Source organism: Tubulanus polymorphus, chromosome 11 (assembly GCF_964204645.1).
Source record: "Tubulanus polymorphus chromosome 11, tnTubPoly1.2, whole genome shotgun sequence".
In the NCBI taxonomy this organism is placed as follows: Eukaryota; Metazoa; Nemertea; class Palaeonemertea; order Tubulaniformes; family Tubulanidae; genus Tubulanus; species Tubulanus polymorphus.
Window position 1 is genome coordinate 11,974,118 of NC_134035.1, and position 26,715 is coordinate 12,000,832.

General features: G+C 38.3%; 1 protein-coding gene across 1 annotated transcript in view; it reads right to left on the reverse strand.

The window, feature by feature from the left end:
• The window catches only part of LOC141913307 (MAM and LDL-receptor class A domain-containing protein 2-like), a 103,330-nt gene that overhangs the window by 57,442 nt on the left and 19,173 nt on the right, over positions 1-26,715 (reverse strand). The window contains exons 32-78 of the mRNA XM_074804802.1: positions 26,119-26,390; positions 25,846-25,924; positions 25,605-25,751; positions 24,871-25,218; positions 24,345-24,491; positions 23,919-24,181; positions 23,272-23,452; positions 23,047-23,187; positions 21,963-22,225; positions 21,785-21,872; positions 21,387-21,563; positions 20,697-20,848; positions 20,345-20,452; positions 19,495-19,720; positions 18,733-18,992; positions 18,274-18,358; positions 17,620-17,691; positions 17,335-17,475; positions 16,470-16,738; positions 15,937-16,024; positions 15,517-15,672; positions 14,852-15,052; positions 14,212-14,361; positions 13,898-14,047; positions 12,751-13,016; positions 12,490-12,655; positions 11,929-12,066; positions 11,140-11,411; positions 10,426-10,672; positions 9,576-9,850; positions 9,409-9,499; positions 7,267-7,401; positions 7,030-7,193; positions 6,543-6,723; positions 6,058-6,150; positions 5,766-5,909; positions 5,015-5,362; positions 4,655-4,804; positions 4,264-4,520; positions 3,464-3,695; positions 3,042-3,185; positions 2,595-2,743; positions 2,072-2,156; positions 1,846-1,917; positions 1,047-1,187; positions 698-861; positions 296-494 (exon numbers count right to left, since the gene is read on the reverse strand). Of these exons, the coding sequence (XP_074660903.1) occupies positions 296-494; positions 698-861; positions 1,047-1,187; positions 1,846-1,917; positions 2,072-2,156; positions 2,595-2,743; positions 3,042-3,185; positions 3,464-3,695; positions 4,264-4,520; positions 4,655-4,804; positions 5,015-5,362; positions 5,766-5,909; positions 6,058-6,150; positions 6,543-6,723; positions 7,030-7,193; positions 7,267-7,401; positions 9,409-9,499; positions 9,576-9,850; positions 10,426-10,672; positions 11,140-11,411; positions 11,929-12,066; positions 12,490-12,655; positions 12,751-13,016; positions 13,898-14,047; positions 14,212-14,361; positions 14,852-15,052; positions 15,517-15,672; positions 15,937-16,024; positions 16,470-16,738; positions 17,335-17,475; positions 17,620-17,691; positions 18,274-18,358; positions 18,733-18,992; positions 19,495-19,720; positions 20,345-20,452; positions 20,697-20,848; positions 21,387-21,563; positions 21,785-21,872; positions 21,963-22,225; positions 23,047-23,187; positions 23,272-23,452; positions 23,919-24,181; positions 24,345-24,491; positions 24,871-25,218; positions 25,605-25,751; positions 25,846-25,924; positions 26,119-26,390 (8,277 nt within the window). The remainder of the gene's footprint in view (positions 1-295; positions 495-697; positions 862-1,046; positions 1,188-1,845; positions 1,918-2,071; positions 2,157-2,594; positions 2,744-3,041; positions 3,186-3,463; positions 3,696-4,263; positions 4,521-4,654; positions 4,805-5,014; positions 5,363-5,765; positions 5,910-6,057; positions 6,151-6,542; positions 6,724-7,029; positions 7,194-7,266; positions 7,402-9,408; positions 9,500-9,575; positions 9,851-10,425; positions 10,673-11,139; positions 11,412-11,928; positions 12,067-12,489; positions 12,656-12,750; positions 13,017-13,897; positions 14,048-14,211; positions 14,362-14,851; positions 15,053-15,516; positions 15,673-15,936; positions 16,025-16,469; positions 16,739-17,334; positions 17,476-17,619; positions 17,692-18,273; positions 18,359-18,732; positions 18,993-19,494; positions 19,721-20,344; positions 20,453-20,696; positions 20,849-21,386; positions 21,564-21,784; positions 21,873-21,962; positions 22,226-23,046; positions 23,188-23,271; positions 23,453-23,918; positions 24,182-24,344; positions 24,492-24,870; positions 25,219-25,604; positions 25,752-25,845; positions 25,925-26,118; positions 26,391-26,715) is intronic.

Genomic DNA, 26,715 nt, shown 5'->3' on the forward strand with positions numbered 1-26,715 from the left:
AGACTTGAACAAGTCCATCAATGATTCTCTTTAGTGCCCTTTTTATTCTACAGTCTACAATGATAATTAGTGCTTCTTTTCGCTGCAGAAATACACCTAATATTGCCTTTTTGCACAACAATGACAAATTCTTTAAAATTTTGTGGGAATACACTATTTCATTTTCAGACAACACAGTGGCCTTTGGGACTTGATAAGTTCTTCAAAATTATTGGCCTCTGTATCCACCTTACTAGATCACCAGTATTGGCAGAAAATCTCACCTAAACTGACATTTTATATTTCTCACACTGACCTGTTGTAACGGGACAGGCTCCGTCTGCTATCGAGATATCATCGAGCGATATATCGCTGAATATATCGCGGCCGACAATTCCTTCGAATGCGATATTACCCTGCTGCGTGAGAGGAACGACGTTCACTTGTCCTTTCAACCAGTCCGACCCGGCGTTCTTCGACCGCGCCCAAATCGGTTGCCCGTACTTTGAACCAATCTATCGACAAACAAGAAATTATCTTTGATTCAGCGATAGATACAAACTTCGCTCATAAAACTACATTATACACTCTGCATGCATTAGAATTCTCGTCGGAATGAAAAACTGTTTCAGAGCTGAGAAATATTTGGACTTCAATGTAGCAATTTCACACAAAATTAGAAACAAAATGAATTTTCATCGTTTAATAATTTACTCACTTTCAGGTAAACGTTCAGCGTTCCCATCGAAAAACCGAACATATGATACCAGAAAGTTAAACAACGGAATTTCGTCGATGGTTTCAAGTTTTTGGACAGTAATTCTGCTTTATCGCCTTGTTTATTCGGATATGAAGCCTCGAGGTAGACGTACCAGCCTTGAGCTGAAAAACGAGATGAATAAGTGGGAAACAAAATTATCAATAATCAGACATCCATCAATATTTCCAACCCAATATCTGAAACCACCTTCCATAGATGCGAATTTGAATTTCGACATAAAATTATTTCAACTCACATCTGTGCAACTAGGGAAAACTAAATTTTCCATTGAGATCCTGAAACTTACCTGTGCCATATGTATGATCGAATGTCGGGCCAGTTTTCAATGTACCAGTCGGTCCCTGGGCTCGGGTCCAGTCTATCTTACCATTCTGAGTCCATGAACACAAATCAGTTTCGAAGTTACAATCGAACGTTCCGATGGGTTCTAGAAAATGGACACAGATCTAAATAACAGCTATACATAGTAGAGTGTCAAACTCACAATGATTCCAGTCATGACGGTTTCTATGTGAAAACAGGAAATACAACGAGTATGGTATGAGAATTAAATCACTTGCGCTATGCCTGAAGAGGGGATAATGTAACTCCCGAAAACATTTGCTATAATAAATATATATTACTCATTAGAAAATGAGATTTGTGCTGTTTTTGCTACTATGGATTTTCATTAAATCTTTCGGTTTTATATATGTTTCTGGTTTGGTGGCCTCTAGTCTTTGATTGCAATTTTTGCTTCTTCAGCGCGGCCACTTTTATTTGACTTGCTTTTTCCCCGACTTTTGCCCGATATGCAAGTTGTTTAATGGTACTAACTTGATAACTGCTAAGAATCCACTCAATCAACACAGTTAAATACATAAGACAAAGATGGAAAATTTCATTTTACGTACAATTTCGCAATCTCAACAAATTTTCCTGACATTTCCCTTTTTTACATTCCTTGACCATTCCCTGACTTTCCCCGGGATTTCCACGCAAGTGGCCACCTCGTCTGGTCTTAGTTCGCGACACATTGCTATCGGTTACAAAGTCATCGGTACTGAATAGAATTCTCTGCACATGGAAAGATTGAAAATACTTACGAGTAGTTGGCTGTACAGTAGTTATTGGTTTCAGTGTTGTAATGAAACGAGGATCAGCCTCAGACGGTGTCACTGAAATACGCACAACCAGACAATTCAGTTATTCCTCCACGTTAACATGGACTCCAAAACGAATTCGCTTTAGAGTCCATGGTGTAAACACAAAGCGATTACTTATATCTAGTTATTTTACAAATCATAAACAGAATACGCCGCCTAAACTCACATCCACAACTTGATTTTGTAAATTCGATGTCGTCAATAGCAATATCACCGAGATGATTATCACCGACTTCTCCCTCAAATATGATCTAAAACAAGCAAAGATTTTAATAAAACACTTTTAACATTTGTAGATTATCTGCATCATTGTAGATATCAAGCAGTATTTCTTTTAGCGGTATTCATCATCGGATTTAAGTTACACAATATCCGCGTCAGAGAGAAATCTGACAATAATTCAACCAATGATGTTAAGTTCTAAGTACACGTGGCTAATAGACTTGAACTGAAATATCGTTCAAATATATAAACCTTTTAATCAAGAACTTAACATCCTTTGCTGAATTATTGCGGGATTTCTCTTGTATATTGGGATTTACGACATCATGATTTTCCCAGTGGAAGTAGCCATTATCAGTTTAGCATGTGTAAGACTTTGTTTGATAGATTCTATCAAAAAGGTCCATAACAAACCACCCATCAAATACCCAGCAATGTATTCAAACTTGTTTATCATCTGAACTTACGCGGTGTTTATTGTTGACCATGATATGAGATACTTGTCCGTACGACCATTTATCGCCATGATCTCCTGAAAGTTGCCACAATAACTTCTCCGGGTTCTTCGACGCTACGCCGTCTTGCGACAGGTCTTCACGAATAACACGCAGCGTACCTACGAATCAGAATTTTGTATCATAAGACCGGTCAAATCTATAAGCTGTATTTGCTCGGCTGACTAGGAGTCAACTGATGCTTTTGTGTCATCTTAATCAAAACTGTCAAAATCATTATAGCCACTCCTGCCCAGGTTCCACTAATGATTTTATCAGCAGTGGATATTGAATTGACCGAGCTACAGAACTGCTCCATTTGGTCGTCACTGAACGAACCAATTTTTCCAAACGAACAACATTAAGATGATTCAGTCGATTCAGTGAACCAGTGAAATAATACTAAACCGTAAAACTTACCGATTCCAGCGCCGAACATGTGGTACCAGAATTTAATACACGACGGAACGTAGTGGCCGCGATCGTACTGTATAACTTGACCCAAAAGACGAGCGCGATCGCCTTTCTGACGGGGCCACGATGTCTCAATGAACATATAATGACCTAAAAATAACAACCACCCATTAAAAATCTGTGCTTAAGACCTACCTTTCTAAAGAGCCTTTTACCTTATTGCTGTATCACCGGTTTTATACTTGATATTATCTTGTCTTATTTTGATTTTATTCTACATTGTTTTATTGTATCTTGATTTCATGTCTTTATTGTGTATTCTATGAAGTGCCTTATACATAATGTGCTGTATAGGTTTTAAATAACGCAATTGATAATAAGATGCAATTGATGAATCAGTGATTGAAATAAGCATTTGATGTGCTTACCGTAAATAGTCTGTTGGGTGTGATCGGATGACGGACCAGTGAAATCCGTCTGCGAAGAACCACTCGCTCGAACCCACTCGAAAACCATCGATAGATCCGATCGCCACGTACAGATATCCTGTTCGAAATCGCAGTCACCGGCTTGAGGACAAGACGAGCCATATTCGATCTCGATATCATCAATCGCGATGTTACCGCTGTGAGCAGCGCCACGGATAGCCTTGAAAACTAACTGTAATAACAAATAGTTCATCAGGTGATTCAAACATCAATATCCACTGCAGTCAAACTATCATCGATATGTCATCACATTACTGAATTCACAAGTCCCGCTTTATATTTTTCCCGTACAATACTAAGTGTAAGTTTGTCATTCGGATAAGATGAATCTAATGAAGGTACCAACTATGACGCAAGCATTACATGTAATTTTGGGAACCTACATTTCTACATACGGTAGTGCATTCAGTTATAAATCAAAGTGTTTTTATGAAAGTTTCTCCGTTCGTGAAATATCAAAGAAAATGTGCATCGAATTAATCAAGGGGGCCAAAACCCTAAGCGTTTTAACAACTTTATTCGGTTTTATCAATAATAGAAGGTGCTAAGACCTTTCGTTACACCTAAACAATTCATGTGCCGAATTTTTTTCATAAGCCAAACAGCATATTTTATATGGAATTATGGCAATAAAATTATCATTATCATTATTAAATATTTCTATGAACATTGAACAAATCGAATAAGTATAATAAGGAATATGTGAAACAGGTTTGGACAGGTGGACTGTATCGACATACCTGCCAGTTACTGGGCGTATTACGAACTTGATAATAACCGCGATTCCACATGGCGCCGTGGTTACCCTCGACCCACATTTTATTCTTATCGAAACCGCTTGCGGTTCTAGAATTCACTTCCAGGCGACCGACATCTCCGGAGAGGTAATACCAGAACTTCACGCAAGAGCCGTGCGTCGGTCTCTGAGTCGGACTCATGAAAAACGTGCTGTCACCTTTAGTAGCCGTGGCGAATGATTTCGCGTACAGGTAGCTTCCTAAAATAATGAAAACGTGTGAAAAACATTTTGTCTTAAAATCCGCACAAATTCATGCGACTAAATCCATCAGCAACATCTGATATATTTTGAAGTAAAAGATGAATATATCAAAATATCAGCTATCTAAGTACCTTGTTTGGAAGCTAAAGTGTGATCCGCAGGAGGGCCCGAATTCGGACCAGAACCGACCCCTTGACCGCGATACCAGTCGAATTTCCGTAGACTTTTTGAGAAGGAATAACCGCAAATACCATCCTCGAATGTACACAATCCCGGGCGAGCTGTACAACGAAATTAAAGACAAACATTTATCGCGATTGCTAAAACATCGATTAGCATCAGTCAAATGTTATGAAACACCAGAAACACAGTATTCAATATGTCCGTTTTACACTACATTAAGTTTCTGAAATGTTTGAATTCATTCCCAGCAGTTTCTGCCGTGTGAAAAGCATCAGCACTAAAAAAAAGGGTATACTGAGAATACTTACAACCGCAGCTTCCATTCGTTACTTTTATATCATCAATCGCTATATCTCCTTGATAACCGGGTCCGGATATTCCTTCGAATACGATTCTATGCTGTACCTTGACGTTCAACGTCACACGAGCCTCGAGCCATTTATCGTCCTGGTTACCGGTTCTCGACCAGGCCGTCATTATGTACGCGTTGGCCGAGGATTTCACGCGCAGATTCAACGCGTTGATGTGAGTTCCGTACATGTGATACCAGAAATTCACGCAGTATTTGCCGGCCGGTTTCGTAGCGCTTTGTAAACGGGCGGCCTTGTTCGGAACTTGAGGCAGCGACGTTTCGATGTACATGTACCAACCCATATCTGAATAAAAATCATAAGACACATGTTCCTTATTCACTTACAAAGACAAAATTTCATACTGAGTGGCCACTTTTATCTGACTCGCTTTTTCCCTGACTATTTCTTGGCATGCACATTACTTTATCTGACTTAATCTGCTAAGAATCTGATCAATTAACACAGTCAAATACGTAAGACATAGACAGAAAATGTTTGAATTTACACACGATCTAGCAATATCAACATATTTCTCTGCCTTTTCTCTGATTTATAGCTTTTTTCACAAAAATCCCTGACTTTTATCTAAGATAAGAAAATTCCCTGACTTTTATCTAAGATAAGAAAATTCCCTGACTTTTCATCGATTTCCCTGCCACGTAAGAAGCCACATTGTCATAGTTCCTTTTTTTCAAAAAGAACTTACTTGTGCCTAATGTGTGATCAACGGTAGGACCGGTACCGAGAGTATCAGACGCGCCGCGATATCGAGTCCATTTGAAATCTGTATCAGGACTGTCTTCGTACGAACAAATTCCGCTCTCAAAATCACAGTCGTAATTACTTTTAGCTGTAAACGATAAAATTGTTGACATTTTAACTCAAAAGCGCTGAAGATTTACCTTGTTCAAGGTTGAGTTAAAACATAAATCGCGATGTACAGTAATGTATGTGATCATGCATATGGTTCATTCAGTCAATATTGTAAGCGTACTTACTGGCTACAGTAGTCGAAAGTATGGTTGGGATCACAGATGTAGGAATTGCTGTTGGACCTGTTGTCATTGGGGGAGTCGCGCTGGCTGGCTGTACTGTAAAATAGAATAAATCGGCATAAGCATCTAAACTTGGCTACAAGTCACCAGACCAGGGCTGCCAACCTCTGAAAAGTGCTACCAGTGACAAGAAGAATTTTTTCCCGACGATTTCTTTGAAATGTGGAAGATGTTAAAATGAATCAGTAGTCAATGGTTACCCATCTTTCACATTTCAGTATAAGTTCAATCAGTATTTCTTGGGAGAAAATACTAATAAAATACTGCTGAAAATCTGGATGAGTTGTTAGCTCTGCCAGAACTACTATACTAGTTTGTAGAATGTACCAAATCATTTAGACCAAAACGCTAAAAGATTGGATCAATAATTCTTGATAAGCTTCCTACTAATATTACCTACCCTTAAACTTAATCACTGAAAAACTTACCGACACAATTTCCGGTACCGAACGAGACATCATCAACTGCAATATCGCTTTTATCACTACCTCCGTGTACACCTTGTATTACCAGTTCATAAAGACTATCACTGACAAACCCAACTTGAGCAGGTCTCCATCTATCACCGTAATCACCATTTAGTTGCCAAAGATTAGTGTAAACTTCTTTCTGCATCAGAAGGAATGAATTCTTTCAGTAAGCGTTTTCTTATCTCCAATGACATTCAGGTACCAGTATAAAGACTTTCAAATGATTACTTAATATATTCTGAATATTTTTACTTCAACATGGTAGAGATTTAGGTTTTAAAAGGTCATAAACCTAAAACCTTATTTCCTACCATCATCAATTTATGAATATTCTTTACTTCTATATGGTAGAAATGATTTATGCGTTTCCATCAAGTATGTGAGATGGCTAGCAAGGAATATCACGTCTTCGCTTCATTGAAAAGAAATATAAAGCATATCAAACCTGTTTGAGTAAGATCTGAAGGGTGCCGACATTTACGCCGTATTTGTGATACCAAAACTTCAAACAACGACCCTTAGCCGGCGTAGGATCGAAGATTTCAGATACTAATCGCGCTCGATCACCTTTCTTCTGAGGTTGAGACGATTCCGTGAAGATATATGTTCCTGAAATAGATATACATATTCAAAGTAATTGTCAGAAGAATTGGATCCTATGAACCTTAGTGTCGTAACAAACCTTCAGAGGTTCCTAATGTATGATCGACTGAGGGTCCGGTGTGCCACGTTGGTGTACTTCCCTTTCCCAACTGCCAATCAAAGTCTGCGAGTGCGTGATTCCAACCGCAAATTCCGTTCTCGAAATCGCAGTCACCTGTAACAGCAACAAATCAGTATAAACAGTTACAAGTCACATCAGTATCGGTTTATTGGATGAATTCAGTTACAAAATACAACATGGTCTATGGGACAAATCCATTTAGAAAAAATTTGTATTTCTGTATATGTGAAGCAGCTATTACTATTTCTCAGCAATAGTCAAACTGTGACAATGAATTCTTGGTTTCTATTTCATAAGAAGGCATCGTCACAGCTGAACTACTGCAAAGCAAAATTTTGCAGGAGCAAGGATTCAAGGTTATCCCTCGATGTGATACGCAAAAGCAATATTTCAGGTGTCACGATGAATTCTTCAATCTATATGAAACAAGAAGGCATCGTCACAGCTGAATTACGGCAAAGCAAGTTTTTGAAGAAGCTAGCAATGATTAAACCACGTCTGTGAATGGATACACCCCAGCAATATTTCAGATGTAACGATGAATTCTTCAATCTATATGTAAAAAGAAGGCATCGTCACAGCTGAACTACGGCAAAGCAAGTTTTTGAAGAAGCTAGCGATCTATGATTAAACCACGTCTGTGAATGGATACACCCCAGCAATATTTCAGATGTAACGATGACTTCTTTGTCTTAACGCAACAAGAAGGCATCGTCACAGCTGAATTACGGCAAAGTTATGAATATGTGGAATAAAAGCAGCACGAAAATATTTTTTAAATTCAGATTGTGAGAAGCTAATGCAATAACAAAACTGCGACAATGAATTCTTGGATGAAATTTTATAAGAAGGCATTGTCACAGCTGAGCTATGGTAAAGCATTGTTACAGCGAGCAATATGTAGGGTAGGTCCTCGAAATGTTGATGAAATTATGTGATAAGCGATTAGCTGTAGATCAGCTTTGACGACGAAATCTTGCTTTTTATGATACAAGAAGGCATCGTCACAGCTGAAGTATCGCTAAGCATTTGACGAGGACAAAGCATCTTACAACGAGCTATATGAAAGATCGTTAGAATTCAGCATACATTTTTTCTGCGTGAAGCTACAGCAAAAGTTTAGCTCTGAAGATGGATTCTTGGTTTTTATGCATAACAAGAAGGCATCGTCACAGCTGAACTGTGGCAAAGCAAGCATCAAATACGGAACTAGCTGAAACATGTTCAAAAATACAAGTCCCCAGTATTTTGCGCGATATAAGCTCAGGCAATAGTTTAGATGTGACAATGCATTCTAGGCAAATACTTCATTAGAAGGCATCATCACAGCTGAACTATGGCAGAGCAAGCTGAATAACAGTAGAGCAAGCTGAACAGAAATACAATCTGAAATACAAGCTAGAGAATCTACATATTAATCATCATATGCCATAAGAGGGCTGATGAGCAAAGAAGTCTTTTCGCAAAGCTCATGATCTTTGTATAATAGGCTAAAGCAATAGTAAAGCTTTGACGGTGAATTCTTGATGTCTGGATCTAACAAGAAGGCATCGTCACAGCTGAACTATGGCGAAGCAAGCATCTGAAAAATCCGAAAGCAAGTACTTTGCGAAAGCGCGCTATGTTACCCCGATCTCTGCGAAGAGGCCTTAGTAATAGGACAGCGGTGACTATGACTTCTTAGTTCGTATTTCATAGGAAGGCATCGTCACAGCTGAACTACGGCAAAGCAAGCGTTTTAAGTCAAGCACAAGTCGATAACTACGCAGCACCAAGAGGTTCCAGATATCGATAAGCCCTAGCAATATTTCAGATGTGAAAATGTATTCTTCGTCTATATATATATATATAACAAGAAGGCATCGTCACAGCTGAATTACGGCAAAGCAAGCGTTTTGAGTCAAGCACAAGTCAATAACTACGCAGCACCAAGAGGTTCCAGATATCGATAAGCCCTAGCAATATTTCAGATGTGAAAATGTATTCTTCGTCTATATATATATATATATAACAAGAAGGCATCGTCACAGCTGAATTACGGCAAAGCAAATAATACTGTCGGCTAAATATAAGCATTTTCTCATCAGGTGAAATACTTACCTAGAACACCGCAAGAACCGTCACTGACCGCGATATCATCTATAGCGATATCACCCATATAATGCGCTCCGACGATTCCTTCGAATGCCACCTGAAATTCATGAGATGATATTACACACGTATCGGATAGAAGCTGAAGAGTTTGAAGACATAAAGCGAAAACTGACGTGTAAATTCTGATTAGAGGGTAGATCAACTTCGGCGAAGTTCCATTTATTTCCTTGGTCAGTGCTGCGGCTCCATAACGCCGGACCAAGATTCGATATCTGTCCGATTTCTTGCTTCGCGTAGTAAACATTCAACGATCCGATGTGTTGTCCGTACATGTGATAGTAAAACTGAAGACACCGACTCTGAATATCTGTCTTGATTTTCGGCGTCCACAATATCGCTCGTTGTCCAGATAGTTGAGGCCTTGAGGTCTCGATGTACACATAATAACCTACAAATCGTACGATAGACACGATTAGCAAAATAATTCCAATAATTCTCCATCTCTTAGATTTGAAAAATACGCGAAGAACAGAAGGATCTATAAGAGTCTATATAATGAATGTCATGCATTATATGCATAAACTTTGTAACAATAATTTATTCATATTTGCACCATGATAATCATCAAATAAATCAAATCAAATCAAAGTTACAATTAAGAAATAGTTTTCATTTAGAAGTTTCAAATTTAGAAATGATGTAATTTAAATTGACCTTTCGCCATAAGTATGTACAATATCAACAAAATCAATTACGAGTACAGTGCATGTTAAGTACATAAACAGAATGGTAGTCTGCCATCAATTTCATTATTCTAAATATTGTGTCTTTAGAGATTGGATTAAGATCTATTAGAAATATGCGCGTAAATGAAATACAAATAATAACACATACTAATACAGCATATACAAAGGACAGAAGCTATAATTGCTGTTATATACGTGTATTAATATAACGCTGTTTCCTAAGGATGTTCAGACACCCTGAAAATTGGCGTGCCATGAAAATGGATGTTATACTTGCCGTATGATGTTCCGTAAGTATGATCGACTGACGGACCGGTTTGATCTGAATCCGTTTTACCGTTGATTCGACTCCATTTGAAATCGGCGTTTAGTTCGTGCTCCATTCCGCACAGACCGTTTTCGAAATCGCACGACGTGAAATTCTTCTCGACGACGGGCCCCGAACACGAGCCTAATTTTAACGCGATATCGTCGACGGCGATGTCTCCTTGGTACCAAGCTCCTACCGTACCTTCGATTACAACCTACAATATTCAATCACTTGAAATAACTGTATCGTTGAATTAAGAACATTTAAGTTACACGACTAAAAAAAACTTTACTGCAAATATCAAAGAAAGTGGTTCTTTTCAAGTGGTTTTTAAGGGCTACATTGACTATGATTTGAGTAAAGCCCCAAGTTTTAGTTAAAACTAGCCCGAGATGTGTGAACTGGCATAAATAGAAGTTATACTACACATCCAATAAATCCGGGGTTAATTGCAGTCATGGGTTAGATTAAAGACCGGACTAAGGCTATCTTAGTTCTATAGCCAATCTAGCAACGAAGACTGGCCTTAAGATTTGAGACCACTTTTCGACTTTAGGAGTCACAACTGTACCGCTGGCCCCCAGGCGCTGGAGCTTCCCTGCTTATTAAGACATCGCAAGCAATAGTTTACTTTGTTAATAAGTTACGCATTTTCTGTATTTGTGATGACAGGTTACGTACCCGGTCAGCGCTCGGTCCAACCTGAGGTGTATACTGCACTTGAGCTTTCAACCAATGATCTCCCTGCGTTTGAGATTTTGACCAGATGGGTTTTCCTAGAACTGTGCCGCTGGCGAAATACACATTCAGATTTCCGATATGACCTCCCCACATGTGATACCAGAACGATAAGCAGTATTTTTGCTGATACGCGAAGGGAGGACTGATCATGCGAGCTTCGTCGCGTAAATTTTTGCCCGAAGACTCGATGTACATGAAGAATCCGGCAGCGGCTGCAACGGTAAAAAGAATACATCGATGATAACCTGAAGATAGAACTTGAAAGTAAAGATACAGAGAAATTTACAATCAACGCGTTCACTGCCGGCTACGACTTCACTTGCATTACCGGTTCTGCAATCATCGCCACTACAAGTCATCTTTCATAGCTGGTCCTGCTTATTCAGGACTCAGTTCAACAGTTGTGAGTAAGACTTAACTCTGAGTTAAAGTCAATTCATTTTCACTGAGTTAACTCAGAGTCAAATTTTAACTCAGAACTGTGGAACTGGGCTAAGTGTTTTATATCTAATGCAGCAAGACGCAGTTCTTGATTGGCCAGCAATCTGAACAAACTCTACTTAATTCTCAATTTTGAACAAAGTCTGACTTTGTTATAGCTCAAGTGCCAACTACACATCATACCAGGTCATGTAGTGGCAATTGTATAATCATGATGGCATTGAATTTGTTGATTACGTAGATAAAATCTCTCTTTTTGATTAAACAATGAAAAAGTAATGCGCTCACTTCCAGTTGTATGATCAGTACTGGGTCCAGTGCTGACCGAAGGAGTTTTGCCGCTCAGTCGAGACCATTGAAAATCTCCGCTTTTATCGTGAGTCCACCCACACATATCTTTATCGAACGTACAGTTGAACTGCGGAGCTAGAACGAAAATAAAATGACTGTTCGCTGAGTAGGACTGTTGAAAAAATACGAATATTCTAGAATATTCTTTCATTCATAACACCTTCAACGCTAGAGACCTTGACAGCATAAGATGTAAAAAGATCGGGACAAAATTTTCATGTTCACTACATGTAATCGAAAATGAACTAATTTCGACTAAAACTTATGTACTTAATTGCTACAAACTGATTTGAGTCTTCAGTTCTAATTGAATAGTTAGGTCCAGTCTAAAAACCAAGATGCCGGTTATATGAACTGGTATCAACCTCAACCCAGGCGCTAACTCAATCGACAATGAATCAAGTCAAGGGATGAAGTTAATATCAGTCTATAAAACCGAAAGGTAATATATTTATACAGGATACAGGATATGAATGCCAAATAATAATGAATGCTTACGTAATGTTGGTACTATAGTTGTAGTGACGACAGTAGTAGGAATTTGAGTAGTCGTTGGTTGAGCCACGTCCGGGAATAACGTACAAGTTACATCGACGGTAAACGAAATATCATCGATAGCCATATCTCCTCTCGTTCCACCAACCAGCGTTCCTTCAAATATCAGCTAAAAAAAAAATCGTATAAATTCATCGATTTTTTAAAGTTTATTCCACGTTTGATACGAAATCAAAATTACAATGTACGAATTTGAAAATTCACCTGAAAGTCGCTCGTAATTCTCGGAATCGGAACCGACGCTTTGTTCCAAACGTCTGCCTGATCTCCGGATATTTCCCACAAGGTCGTATTGGTGACGGCATTCTGTAATTTCTTCACCAATCGCAATATTCCGATGTTCCGTCCGCTCATGTGATAGAAGAATCGTAGACACGACGTTTTGGTCGCCACGCCGGCGAACATTTCGCTGTACAGACGACCGCGATTTCCGGACCATTTGAACGATGACTCCAGATACACATAATGACCTGGAAAATATTCTCTTTCGTAAGAACAGTAACTACACAAATTTTTAGACCAGGGGCCAGTTGCACAGTCGTGAATTAAGTCCAAAAGTGGTCTTAAATCGTAAGACTGGTCTTAAGTTGTTAGATTGGCTATAGAACTCGAGTTGGTCTTAGACTGGTCTTAAGTCTAAGCCATGACTATGCAACCGACCCCAGAGTCCTTACAAATCAGTCATTCCTCGATGTAAGTAGTTTTTTAGGAGTTTTAAAGGAGAAAATTTCAAAATTTGAGGAAGTGTCTTCTGCATCAGTTTCATATAACATGTAGACTCCTCTAAAAATCGGTACTGTTTATCTCGGAAAACCATTCATTGAGTGGTTTTGTAAGTAAATTTTTATCCTATGTATGCTTAACTCAGTATTTTTCCGATCCAGTAACTGACTTATTAGGCAAAAGAATATCCTGATCCTAACAGTACTGATTTAGGCGTAGTCTACTGTATAACTACAAACTAACCAAAAATTCTAATTGCCTATTTCTCAAACCTGAGGGAGTTTTTAAGTTTAGAGTTTTGCGCACTTTGTTCAAATTATAGAAGTTTCAAGCCCCTTTGAAAGCATTTTATGAATGAGTTTTTCAGGAATCAAGGCGTCGTAGGGACGCTGTAGACATTCATTGCGAGTGAAATGCATGGACATTTATCAAGAAATCTCTCAAGAATTAGAATGAAAACATGCGATAAATATTCATTCATTTTCATCAGATTCCTGAATATTAAATCTTCATAAGTAAACCGATACTGAAACCGGCAAAATATGACTTGACTAAATACAGTCTTATCAAAATGTCAACCTAATTAAACATGATAAAAAAAAAGTGATGGTATAGTTTCATAAGTTACCTGTTGAATTCTTGAAAGTATTATCAGTAGATGGACCGGTTCCGGGAGTTAAAGTTTTTCCGGCATGACGCACCCAATCGAGTTCGACTTCTCCTTTCGGCGCGTTCGTCCACGAACAGTAATCAACTTCGAAATCACAATTACCCGGAGCTAAAAAAAAACATTCAATTCCAGCTACAAACATAGTACAATTGGCATGATGAAATACTATCCACAAATATTTCAAGCTTTCCGTCATTTTCTAGATTCACACAAAATCTGCTTACGAAAACACTGAAGTCGAGCACGTGTAAATGCCAAATTCTCTTACTTACATTGGTAACTACATTTCCCCTTCATGATTTGAACATCATCGATAGCTATATCCGCCTGCCACGTGCCGACAATTCCCCTAAACCGTATTCTATACGCGCTGTCCGGTTGGAATTGGGTTTCCGCTTTCAACCACTGGTCTCCTTGATTATCTGAACATAAACAACATCAAAAATCCATCAGTATCGCTCCTTCAATTGAATATTTCAGATTATAAATTGGATTACAAGATACCAATTGAAGACTGGTGGTACTTCGTAGGTTTACTGATTTTATCATAAGGACGAACTTTCGCTACTAGCCCATAGCAGCCTCATCTAGTCAAAATCCATCTGATGAATGGACTAGTAGCAAATGCTCAACAAAATCGGGTAATCTTACAAATACCACCTTTCTCCATGTTTACTGATTTAACACCTGGGCCCAGTTTCACGAAAAAGTTTAACTAAAATTTTGGTGTGATTGCTACCTTGGTAACCTCATGTTTTCAATGAGGACAACAATTCAAACTTAAACGTTTTAAGCTTAAACCTTTTCATGAAACTGGGCCCAGGTTAACACGTCCCCTCTACAACTCGTGTCATCAGTACTAGACAAGTCTTACTGATACTTCAATGTGTAAAAACGCTTTATCAAACTCACTCGACTTAGAGAAAAGCACTTGTGGATTTGCGCTATTAGTATCAGTAACTTCGAAAACCTCCAACGCTTGCGAACTGTGAAATCCGTACATGTGATACCAAAACTGTAAACACTGCACGCTGGTCGATGTGTATTTCGGTGTCTCGAGCAAAGCCATATCACCGTAATTCTGATTCGAAGCTTCCATGTACATATAATGTCCTGAAACGATTAATAATTCATCATTTAACAAGATGAAATATGTCGATTGCGAGGCATACGAAATGAGAAGACCCATGAAATGATTTAACAGCGATCTAACTGCATGTTTGAAGGCAGTTGTAGGGACACTTCTTGATTGAGAGATCTGCTGAGAATTAGATGGACTATGTTCGGCCAGGTCTCGCATATGGATGCCTACAGCCCAGCTGTGACAGTCAACGAATTCGGCCGGCTCCTGGTTCATCATGGATCCCACTGCTCCAACTTACTAGAGCAACTGAGAGCTGGCATGAAGACCCAAAACTTAGGGCAATTGAATACACGCGACACCTAACTTCTCTGAGAAAGATACAGCCCACAACAAAACTGCATGGCGCAATATGCTGAGAGATTGATTGCTTCCTCGTGGAAGCAGCACCACGGATGATGAAGATGATGAAGAGACATATGTGGATAAAACTAACCGGAGGTTGTGCCGAACGTATGATCATACGAAGGACCGGTATTCCAGGTAGCAGTAGTTCCAGTAGCTCGCGTCCAGTTGAACGCTCCCAGTGGATTATCAGTGAAACCGCAGTCGGATTCAAAATCACACGTCATTATCAAATCAGGATTTACAACTGAAATAAAATTAGATTTATAATGTAAATAGAAACACATCTGGATTCACAGTGATTGTAGGATACAAAGACATCATTATTTTCTGAATTCATTCATGGCTTTTTGTTGAAAATTCTTTAACGAATCATGGAAAAAATAATTCATGGTCAAATAAGAGACATAGATGAAAATCATTTACGGAGTCAAGCTATTTCAGAGAATCCAAGATCTAGAATAAATTGTAGTTTTACTGGGACTCAAATCTATTGTAAGATAATATTCACCTTTTTTACATTCTCCGGATGTCATCTTTACATCGTCAATAGCGATGTCACCCTTAGCACCAGCAACTGGTTTAGCAACCAAAACCATCTGTAAAATAAAGACGAAAATACTAATACACATTTTGTCCATAGATATATCTATTATAATCAGGATGAGATATACGTCAATTACATTTACAGCAGCTAGACAAGGAATAAAGAATTGAGGCAATTAACTTAAAACTTACAGAACTCTGATAATCTATTCTAGTTACTATCTAAATCATGAGCAAAACAGAATTTCTAGACTGGGTTCATTTTCCTTAGAAAAGTTATAACTTAAAATGGAGTAATAATTGTTAACCTATTGAAAACATGAAGTAACTATAGAGGTTTAACTTTTTCACTGGACCCTGGAGACCCTATCAATTGTTTTTCTGGAGCCAGTTCCACAGTTGCACGTTAAAATCTTACTTTATTGCGAATGAACTAATTCTACCAGAGACGAAGCGTTGAACCAGATCGCAGCCGTGGGTGGATATAGTTTTACGTACCTTTGATCCGGGTTGTTGAGGTTCAATCGTCAGGTCCACATGCTGCCACTCATCTCCGACATTTCCCGATTTCTTCCACAAAACTTTCCCGGCCTGTGTATCGCCGACGGTAACCGATAATTCGCCGATGTGCGCGCCGTACATGTGATAGTAGAACGTGAAACATTGTTTAACGCTTGATGCAACAGAGGGCGACACCAGTTTCGCCATGAATCCTGATATCCCCGTGAACGAACTTGATCTTTCCAAAAACATGTAATAACCGCCATCTAAAAATAAAATCACAATCGTGAAAAGAATTCATCAATTCAATATCATTTCTGAGTTGATCATTGTATTAATAGTCAAAATCGCTATGTAAGTCATCATTTGGATAAGTCATCATATCACTCCAAAGTCATCTCTATTTTTGAGTCCCATATTTGTAATCTAACACACTAGGTGCAAGTCATCGTTTGGATAAGTTGGCATTATGATGACTTCAACTTTGACAACTTAATAGATCTTGATGATGGGATCTAGTCATGATAGTTAGGACCCATGGGCCTGTTGCATAGTCATGGCTTAGGCTTAAGACCAGTCTAAGACCAACTTAGTTCTAGAGCCAATCTAACAACTTAAGGAAAGGTCCTAAGATTTAAGACCACTTTTGGACTGAGGTCGCGACTGTGCAACTGGACCCAGTTCTATAGGTCGACAGCTATAGATCTGGCTATAGAATCCATGAATGAACAAAAAGTTTGAATTCAGAGTTAATTAATCAGTTCATTTTAAATGTTTCAACTCTCTTCAATCTTTGCAAACCATTAACTGACAACAACTGAAGTAATGACTCCTGTTCTCCTATAACGCTACATGCACTCACTTCCTGTATGATCAGTCGAAGGCCCGGTTTGTGTCGTAGAAGTTTTTCCACTGTGACGTTTCCAACGTGCGTACTGTGAGTTCGAAAGAGCCGTCCATCCACAAACATCAGCATCGAAATCACAATCAAACGTTCCTGAAACTAACATCAGAAATCCCGTTTCATCACTATAACCGACAATCGAAAGTTTTCCTTTCAACTAGACCCATTTTTAAACGATTTTGTTGGATTTATTTTAAGTACTCGAGCTACAATTTTCTGTTTCAAATAACTAGTATATTTTACCTGTGGGTGCGATAGTCGTAGTTATCGGTGGTTGAGTTGTTACAGGAGATGGTCGAGCAGTTGATGGGTAAACTGTAACAGATTAATAATGATAACATTTGAATACCAAATCAAAGCTTCATCATGATGTCAATATTTCAAAGATTAAATACTTTAACAAATTAAGGCTTTAATACACGATATGTTTTGAATTATTTTGCTCTAATAACATATTGTTTTATAATGACTGAAACAATTGTTAACTATATAATCATTGTCTTATCGAATAGAACTAGAGAAAGGGACCCTTTTAATCAATGATGAATAGCAAGAATGATTGTAAAGGTATTTATTGTTAGTGAAGAGAGCATTCATCAAGCCTGACTGGTCACATCACATAACTGACTGGTCACTGGTCATTGACCACTGGTTCCTTACAACAACACAAACTTCCTAATACCAGTCACCAGAGCTCTGTGGCCTAGTGGTAGCATGCCGGGCTTGCAACCTGGAGATTCCAGGTTCAAATCCTGTCTCGGTTAGGTTTAGGGTTTTTGGCATGGTTTGAGTCCAAAAATGCAGAGGTTAGGGTTGCAATGTAGTAAAATAATTTCGGTGAAATAAATGCCGATTATTCTTTTTTTAAATCAAACAGCTGAATAATAGATTACTCACTGGAGCATGAAGATGTTGTGAATGTAATGTCATCGACTGCTATCCAACCAGATTTACCAGCACCTCGTTTAGCTTCAATAGCGACCTAAAAATAGCAATTTGCACAGTACAAACACTAAGTTCACTTCCAGTGAAATGAACTTGAGAATAGTTGCGTAGGAGCTTCGTCAACCTAGCGTCAAATCAGTTGACCGGAAGTAGTACTTTGAAAGTTAACAGTTGACCGGAAGTAGTACTTTGAAAGTTAACTTCATTTTATCAAAACGAGTGCAGAGGTAAACTTGTGAATCATATGCCCGCAGAATTTACTTCACAAATGTTAGCGAAATCTCGTACTTATATTAAAATCTAATCAACCTACGAAGTACTGTTTGTCTTTGTGTTTCCTAATTTGAAATAAACTTAAACTGCCCGGTGTTGCGAATAATACGATGATAATAGATTATTCATAATGTATACCTTGAAAGGAACTTTCGGATTCTTCATCAAAACTCTTCCGAGTTTCCAACTATCTCCTCGGTCGCCGGTGAGCGTCCAGACGGCGGTGTTGTATCGCGACGCCCCCTGGATTATCGTCGACACGGTCAGCGTACCGATATCGTTGCCGTACATGTTATACCAGAACGACATACAACGTTGTCCGGTCATCGTTGTACTCAGTAATTCAGACTTGCTACCGATTATCGAACTACTGGCCACGTCGATAAATACGTAATTACCTAAAACATAGACGATGCATCCGTTGAAAACTTGGTTAAAATATAGGACGTAGGCCTACCAGTGGATGTTGTCATTATAGAGTCTATAGCCTGGTTGAATAAAAAGTTTTTGGCTTAAAAATGCATTCAATAAACTATTAACTTCATTTGTTTGAGCGTTTAGATTATAGCAGCAAATATAGCCATAAAGTACCGGGTACATTAAAAAGAAAATAAGGAAGATCCAACAATAATTCATTTGATTAGGACCTGGTTCATAAACGGTTTCAGCTTAAAGACTTTCATGTTTATCAGAAACATGAAGCAACCAATAACTGTTATCAAAACAAAATAAAACCCTATTTTCCGACACCAAAAAGCATCCAGTAACTAACAGAAATTAAAGAAGATCCTAAAAATCATCCTTAAGTTTAAATCTATACCTAGACAATCTCTACAAATTGAACTGATCAAAACTTAACTAAACTAAACTGATTATTTGTTTTGAAATATGCGTATTTACCAGTGTTTGAATCTGACGTGTGGTCGACGCTAGGTCCGTTCGACGTCGTCTTTCCGCTGCCGACCAGCCAGTCAAAATCGCTATAGTCACGATTGTTAACCCACGTACACTTCGTACCGGAATCGAAATGACAATCGCCGGACGGTTGACACTGACCGTCTCTGACTAGAACATCGTCAACCGCTATATCTCCGTACAATCCATCTATATGACTCTCAAATACAATCTATCGAAAATAGTACAAATCAAACAGTTAATATAACGTAGACACACGAAAATTTCAGCAGAATCCTTTTAACTTGAATATTTCCATATCTAATAAAAATAATTATTTCGTACAAAAAGTATAGACTATAGGACGAAAAAAGCGTACAAAAAAATACACATGCAAATGAAAAAACGTATTTACAGACTGAATAATATAAGGACATAGATTCAAAGTTACGTGTAGACTACATGACTTAGCAGATACAGTAATAGTTGAATAGCTAATCATTGCTGAAGTCGAATCTTAGAATCATTGCATTTGAACATCGATCAAAATTCTACCGACTAACTCGCGTAACCGGTAGACTGATGATAATTTCTGTATTTCAGAGTTGATAAGTAAAACCCATGATGATTCAACAATTTATTCCGACAGTTTTGACTAAACTTCATCAGAGATTCATTTCTCTGATGATAAAGTCTAGTCAAAACTGTCAGAATAAATTGTGAAATCATCAACTGCGAGTTTTGCTCATTAACTCACATAACGTCACCAATCTTGAACTCAATCCTGGTGCAAATTGAATCAAGTTAACAAGAGACAACTGTAAACTTTTACTTATTCGAACTTCTTATTTCGTACCTGATAATCCTGATTCGCTGGAACGGATATCTCTTCAACTTGCCATTTTTTGCCTTGTTCACCCGATAATGACCACAAAGTGTTACCAACAGCACCATTCGCTGCAAGCTGAAATCAAAATAATATATCAACAAAACCTTAATCCACGACGGCAGAAAAGAAGATATTTACTGTTTATCAAAACTCAAAGCGCATAACAACATATCTCAGCAAAATGTACAATATCAAACTTTAAAATCTAAATTCACATGTGGCATCTTAAGAGAGATATGTACATATTATGTTGGTTGTTTCTAAGCCTGAAAGTTGTTGAGTTTGAAGTAAAGTTATATCTTTCAACCGGGGTACGCACCTTTACGGATAACGAGCCTATAGTTCTTCCGTGCATATGATACCAAAACTGAACACATTGTCCTTTAGCCGGACTTCGGAATTTATTACTGAACATTCGCGCAACGTCTCCTTTCTTCGCCGGATAATCAGTGAGCGCGAGCATGAAATAACCTGAAAAACAATTGAGCGCAAGAAAAACTTATTGAAATGAATGAAGAATAAATGGGGATCTCATCCATGAATTGTGTCAAATGAACATATTGGTGCTCTTGTTTTATCATGAGATTCATAAAACTTCTTGATATTTTTGGTCATTCCTACAATCTTCATTTAACCCTTTCAGTGCGTCTACACCGCAGTGCAGTGTACGAATCAGTGATGGATTTTGCTAGTACACCACACTGCGGTGTATTGATTTAATTAGTTATTACTAATTATCTCTCTTGAAAGATGGCAGCACCAGTCAAACATAGTGAAATACTAGTAACTAACGATACACCGCGCCGCGGTGTAGACGCATTGTAGTGGTATTCCCGTTGTTCAACACACTAGGGTGGAATTTTTCAGAATTTTCAAATTATCTTCAGCACTATAGGGTATTGATTAGCCAGCACTGAAAGGGTTAACCGAACACAATTGATTTCAGCAGAGCATGATGAGGATTCAATGAACCGAATCTGAAAATTTCAAAAAATGAAATCGAGCTAACCGTATTTAGTTCCTAATGTATGATCGACAACCGGTCCGGTGAACATATTTCCCGACTCGCCGGTTCGCGGTTCCCATGGTACGTCAGCCTTCGGATCATTCGTATATCCGCAATTGCCTTTCTCTTCGAATGTGCACAGACCACCGGGAGATACAGATGGCGCTACCGTAGATATTCCTAGATATAAACAAAATGCAACGATAAGCACAGAAAACAGTAACTAGCTAGATCTACAGGACACTTTCATGAAAGAAATATGATAAGTTGTTAGTCAAAATCTCATTTCAACGACTATAATTTGGCAATTTTACATCTATCATATCCATTATAGTTCTTTGAATATTTTCTAGATTTAAAGACCCAAATCTAATACCAGTACTAAATAAACAATATGTTACCATTGCTGCAGAGTCCATCAACCATTGATATATCATCTATGGCAATGTCTCCTTCCCATCCATAAGATGAAATTCCTTCTATAACGACCTAATTCAACAAGAAATACACATGATTATACTACTAAATCATAGCAAATGATGATTGTTAGTTATTTCTATTTATCAAGTAAAAACTTACCTCAAATTTTGTATGGAAATCGATATCAATCTGAGCGTGATGCCATTGCTGTCCTTGAGTTCCTTTCAACGTCCAAATCGGTTTACCTAGATCGACTTTCGTCTTTATATAAACGTTTAACGTTCCGATAGTTGCACCAAACATGTGATACCAGAACGTGAAACAGCGATCATTTTTCGAGGCGTCGGCCACAGGACTTTTCAGTTGGAAACGCGTGTTAGCTACAGTCGGCATTGAGGTCTCCATATATACGTAATAACCACCTGAATTAATCAAAAAAACTTTACAAACTGAACAAACGGTTTCAATTGGAATAAAAGAATATGCTAGGATAAAAAGATGATCAGCGATGAATAAATGTTCATCGACAAAATGAGAAGAACAGGGCGGATTCAGGGAGAATTGAGATTTGATAAAGTCCATCAAATTTGTCATCATAATATTGGCTATTTGGATATCAACGAGATGTCTTGTTGCAAGTGACAAGAATTGGAGTACGGTATATGGTTTGAGGTCCTGTTAAAATGGACAAAATTTTCCACCACAAAACAGGTGGGGGTGTACGGTTTGATTAGGCCCACAGTGCAGAAGTGATCTAATAATGCCTTCCTGGACATCAAAGTGCCCTTTAGGATGTGACAAGCTCTTCAAAATTAGCCCCTAGATCCACCCCTGAATGTACCAGTTTTATATATATGAATGAACATTGTTCCCACAGTTATATGAATTCAAAATTCCCAAGTTTTTCCCAAGTATTTCATGGGTGATTTTTCAATTTTCCCAAATGGAAATGAACACATATCGTCATTCAACAGTCAACATTTTAGCGGTGACTGGTTGATAACGATGATTTTCAAGGGAAATTGCTGAAGAAAGTTGCCCTTGGCAAATGCGATATGTGAAATGTAATGAATTTCCCAATTTTTCAAATTCCCAAATATTTCTAAACCGGGAATTATTATTTCAAAATTCCCAAGTTTTTCCCAATTTCCCTGTTCTGTGGGAACCATGGAATGAAGTAGTGTTCGAAGATTGGAAGCAATAAGAAACACAAATCGACTGATCTATCGTTTTGATAACTTACTTCCCGTCGTATGATCGCCTGATGGACCTGTGCCGCTAGTAGTCGTCGGTGTGTTCCTGCGAGTCCAATCAAACTTATCCGGAGATACATTCTTCCAACCGCAAAAGTTTGATTCGAAGTTACAATCGAATGTTCCCGTCACTGAAATCCCGAAAAGTAAATAATGAATCTCACAGTGAATTCTACGCATTCAGAGCTCAAAAACGGTTTTCGAGTTAATGCTACCTGAAGTGGGGGCCGGGGAAGTGTTTTTCGGTGTCGATGGCGTTGTTGTGATCATAGGAGTCGTAGAACCGATAGGATCTGCGTCTAACGGTTTTAATCGACAGGTTCCCGGCCAAAATACGATATCATCTATAGCTATATCGCTCAATTCACCGTTTCCAACAACTCCTTCAATGAATATCTGTAAAAAACAAACCAACTTTAATGGAAATGTTTCTTCATTATCAATTAAGGATATAGAATAAATGATGCTACAAAAAGTTTCACATTAAAAATGAAAATATCGTCCGAAATATTTCTTTAAGCTAGCAGTATATTTGACGTTATAAGCAGTTAGAAATAGAACAATTGTGTATACACTCTGGATTGTATTTCATAATTTTGTAGCAGCATCAATACGACTATTAGGAATAAATTTCTAACTCAAGGATTTCGACTTAATTTTTTTGACAGAGCACTTTTTTTAAAAGTATATAAAGATGTTTATTCCGAATATTAATATACATTATTATATAAGTTCCAGTGCCAGGGTACAAGTAAATTATAGGCAAAAGGGTTAAGTTAAACATTTACAAGTTACAAATTCGGCATAAACCAGACATAAAGACAGAGCACTTTCATCGATGATTACAAATTAATGAACTTACGTAATAATCGAGATCGCTTGTCACGGTCAGTTGTCCCGTTTGCCATTTGTCTTCCAGGTTTTTAGAGTACGTCCACAACAATTCCTTGTTCGCACCGACTTTCTGGCGATAGATATTCATCGTTCCCATCGTCGATCCGTGCATGTGGAACCAGAACGTCAAACAATTCGAAGTTCCGCCGAGCGATTTCAATAATTGACTGCGAATTTGCGCTTTTTCATCCGGTTTTCTCGGCTTCGATGACTCGATATAAACATACTGCCCTAAAATAGATAAATCAGTTAAAACTATCATTTCTAATGAACAGCAAATGAAACATCCATCGGAATAGGCGTATGGGCATCAAAAGAATTTAATCACTTCTATCTATACAACTCTCCTCAAATGATCTACATTTAAGACTTAAGACTATGATGTTAAACTCACCTTTTGCCGTTCCCGAAGTGTGGTCAAAAGATGGACCAGTACCTGCCGTGTCTGTAGGTCCTTTATTCATCACCCAATCAAAATCAGCATTGCCGGAATTCATACGGTTCGTCCATGTGCACAGATTGTGCTCAAAGTCACAATTACCTGAATGAGAATTTCAAATTCAGTTGAACAATCTTAATTTCGCCAAGAGGGTCTGAGTCTAAGCTCATTTTGGTTCTATAACCAATCTAACAACTTAAGATCAGTTTATGCTTATTTTGGCTATAAAGCCAATCTGACAACTTAAGACTACAGTTTAAGGTGACTTAGTTCTAGAACTAATATTACAACTTTGAAGGGCCTAAGTAAAAATATCATGTTCAATGTTAATATTTGTTCACTTTTTCATGTTTTAATCTAATCATATTAAGAAAAAAAAAATATTACAACATAATGATTTATGACCACTTTTGGACACCACTGTGTAACCGGGCCCAGGCGATGCCTACCCCACACATAACATACACTATGTCATACTCACCGGGATGTGGACATTCTCCATCGGTTATATCAACATCATCAATAGCTATATCACCGAGTACACCTTTACCGACGATCCCTTCGAACACCACTTGATATTTACCGGTGACGTCGATCGGAACGTTAGCCGGTAACCAGAGATCACCTTGTTTATATCGTCGAGTCCAAACCCGTGATCCGAGAGTACTACCGACACGCGTATACACGTTTAATCTGTTCACATCCGAGCCGTACATGTGGTACCAAAACTTCAAACACGATTTCTGTTTCTGACTGTAAACCGGAGACATGATGCGCGCTTTTTGGCCCGGCCTCTGCGGACGCGACGCTTCGATGTAAATATAGAAACCTGAAATTACGAGATTCAAATATCTTTGTAGTCGAGAACAAATCCCTTTGAAATCAATTTAGGCCGGTAATATTGAAGATTTGACAATTAATATGAGTTATGCAGGATCAAGTTCCACAGTTTTGAGTTAAATTTGTCTTTTCAGTTTAAGTCATTGAAAATGAACTAACTTAAACTCTGAGTTAACTGTAACTCACAACTGTGGAACCGGATCCTGATGCCGCGAGTAGATGCTTTTTACTCATCTTCAGAGCTCGACTAAATCTCTGAAGAAAATCTGAGCGTAACATATTTTCTGTCGGCAATCTTCAATATTGTGAGACTGTCTTTTACACTTGAAAAAATATTTCCGGTTCGATGTAGAGTCCGTTTCATAGAAAACTAACCGAATGATGTTCCTTTAGTGTGATCAAACTTCGGTCCGGTTTTATCCGAGGTGGTTCGACCGTTCTGTCGTTTCCACTGGAAATCAGCCGTCTTATCGTGAGTATATCCGCATAAACTGTGCTCGAAATCGCATGATTTGCTCGTCGCTAGAAATTGAAAAATTATACTTAGAATTTTTCATTTTTGAACGACTAACCGTTACGACAGTGGAATGCAAATATGATATATTGAATACTGTACCTGGTAGACACGTTCCATCACTAATACTGACATCATCCAGTAATACATCGCCATTCGTACCTTTTGCTTCGAATACAACCTAAAAATATCGAGACCACACATTTATGATAAAATGTTCAGATACTCTATTTACTGATATAGTGCAAGTTGTAAGTTGTTAACATAAGACGCTGGTGCAAAGATTTTACCCATGATCTAACAATCTCAAAAAATTTCCCTGACTATTCCCTGGTTTCCAGGTGAGCGGCCAACCTGTAGTTTCATATGACTTACGTTGAATGGTTTTGAGTCTCCGTCGATATCAATAGTATTCATGAACCAGGCGGCACCGTGGTCATCCGTAATAGTAGCAATCGCCGGACCCAGCGCCGAGTTTTTCTGATAATAGACGTTCAATGAGTATTTCGGATATTTGCTCTTGTAATACCAGAATCTTAAACACATCGTCGTTCCTTTTTTGATATTGATCGACGGACTGATGAATTTGATTGCATACGTCGTCCATCCCAACCACGAACTGATCTGCCCTCGCATTAACATACCATCTGTAAACAATCGAAACATCTGCATAAACCTTGTTCCAGTGTCACTGTCTACTCAAACTTTGCCATAATTTATAACTATTGTAGCCTGTATCCACAGGAAGTGATCGAAAGACACTGTGTATGACCCAGATTACAAAAAAAAACAACAAATATGTTCTTAGACATATCTCAGTAGATCGCTGAACTGTCTGAAGCCCTAACAGAGAAGAGGAGTTAATTCCACGTGCGTGGAGAAACACTAGAAACACAGCAATCTCCAAACGACATCGGCCTGCTTCTAGGTAGGGACGGGAATTGTACTCCGGAGGATTTTTATAAACCATGT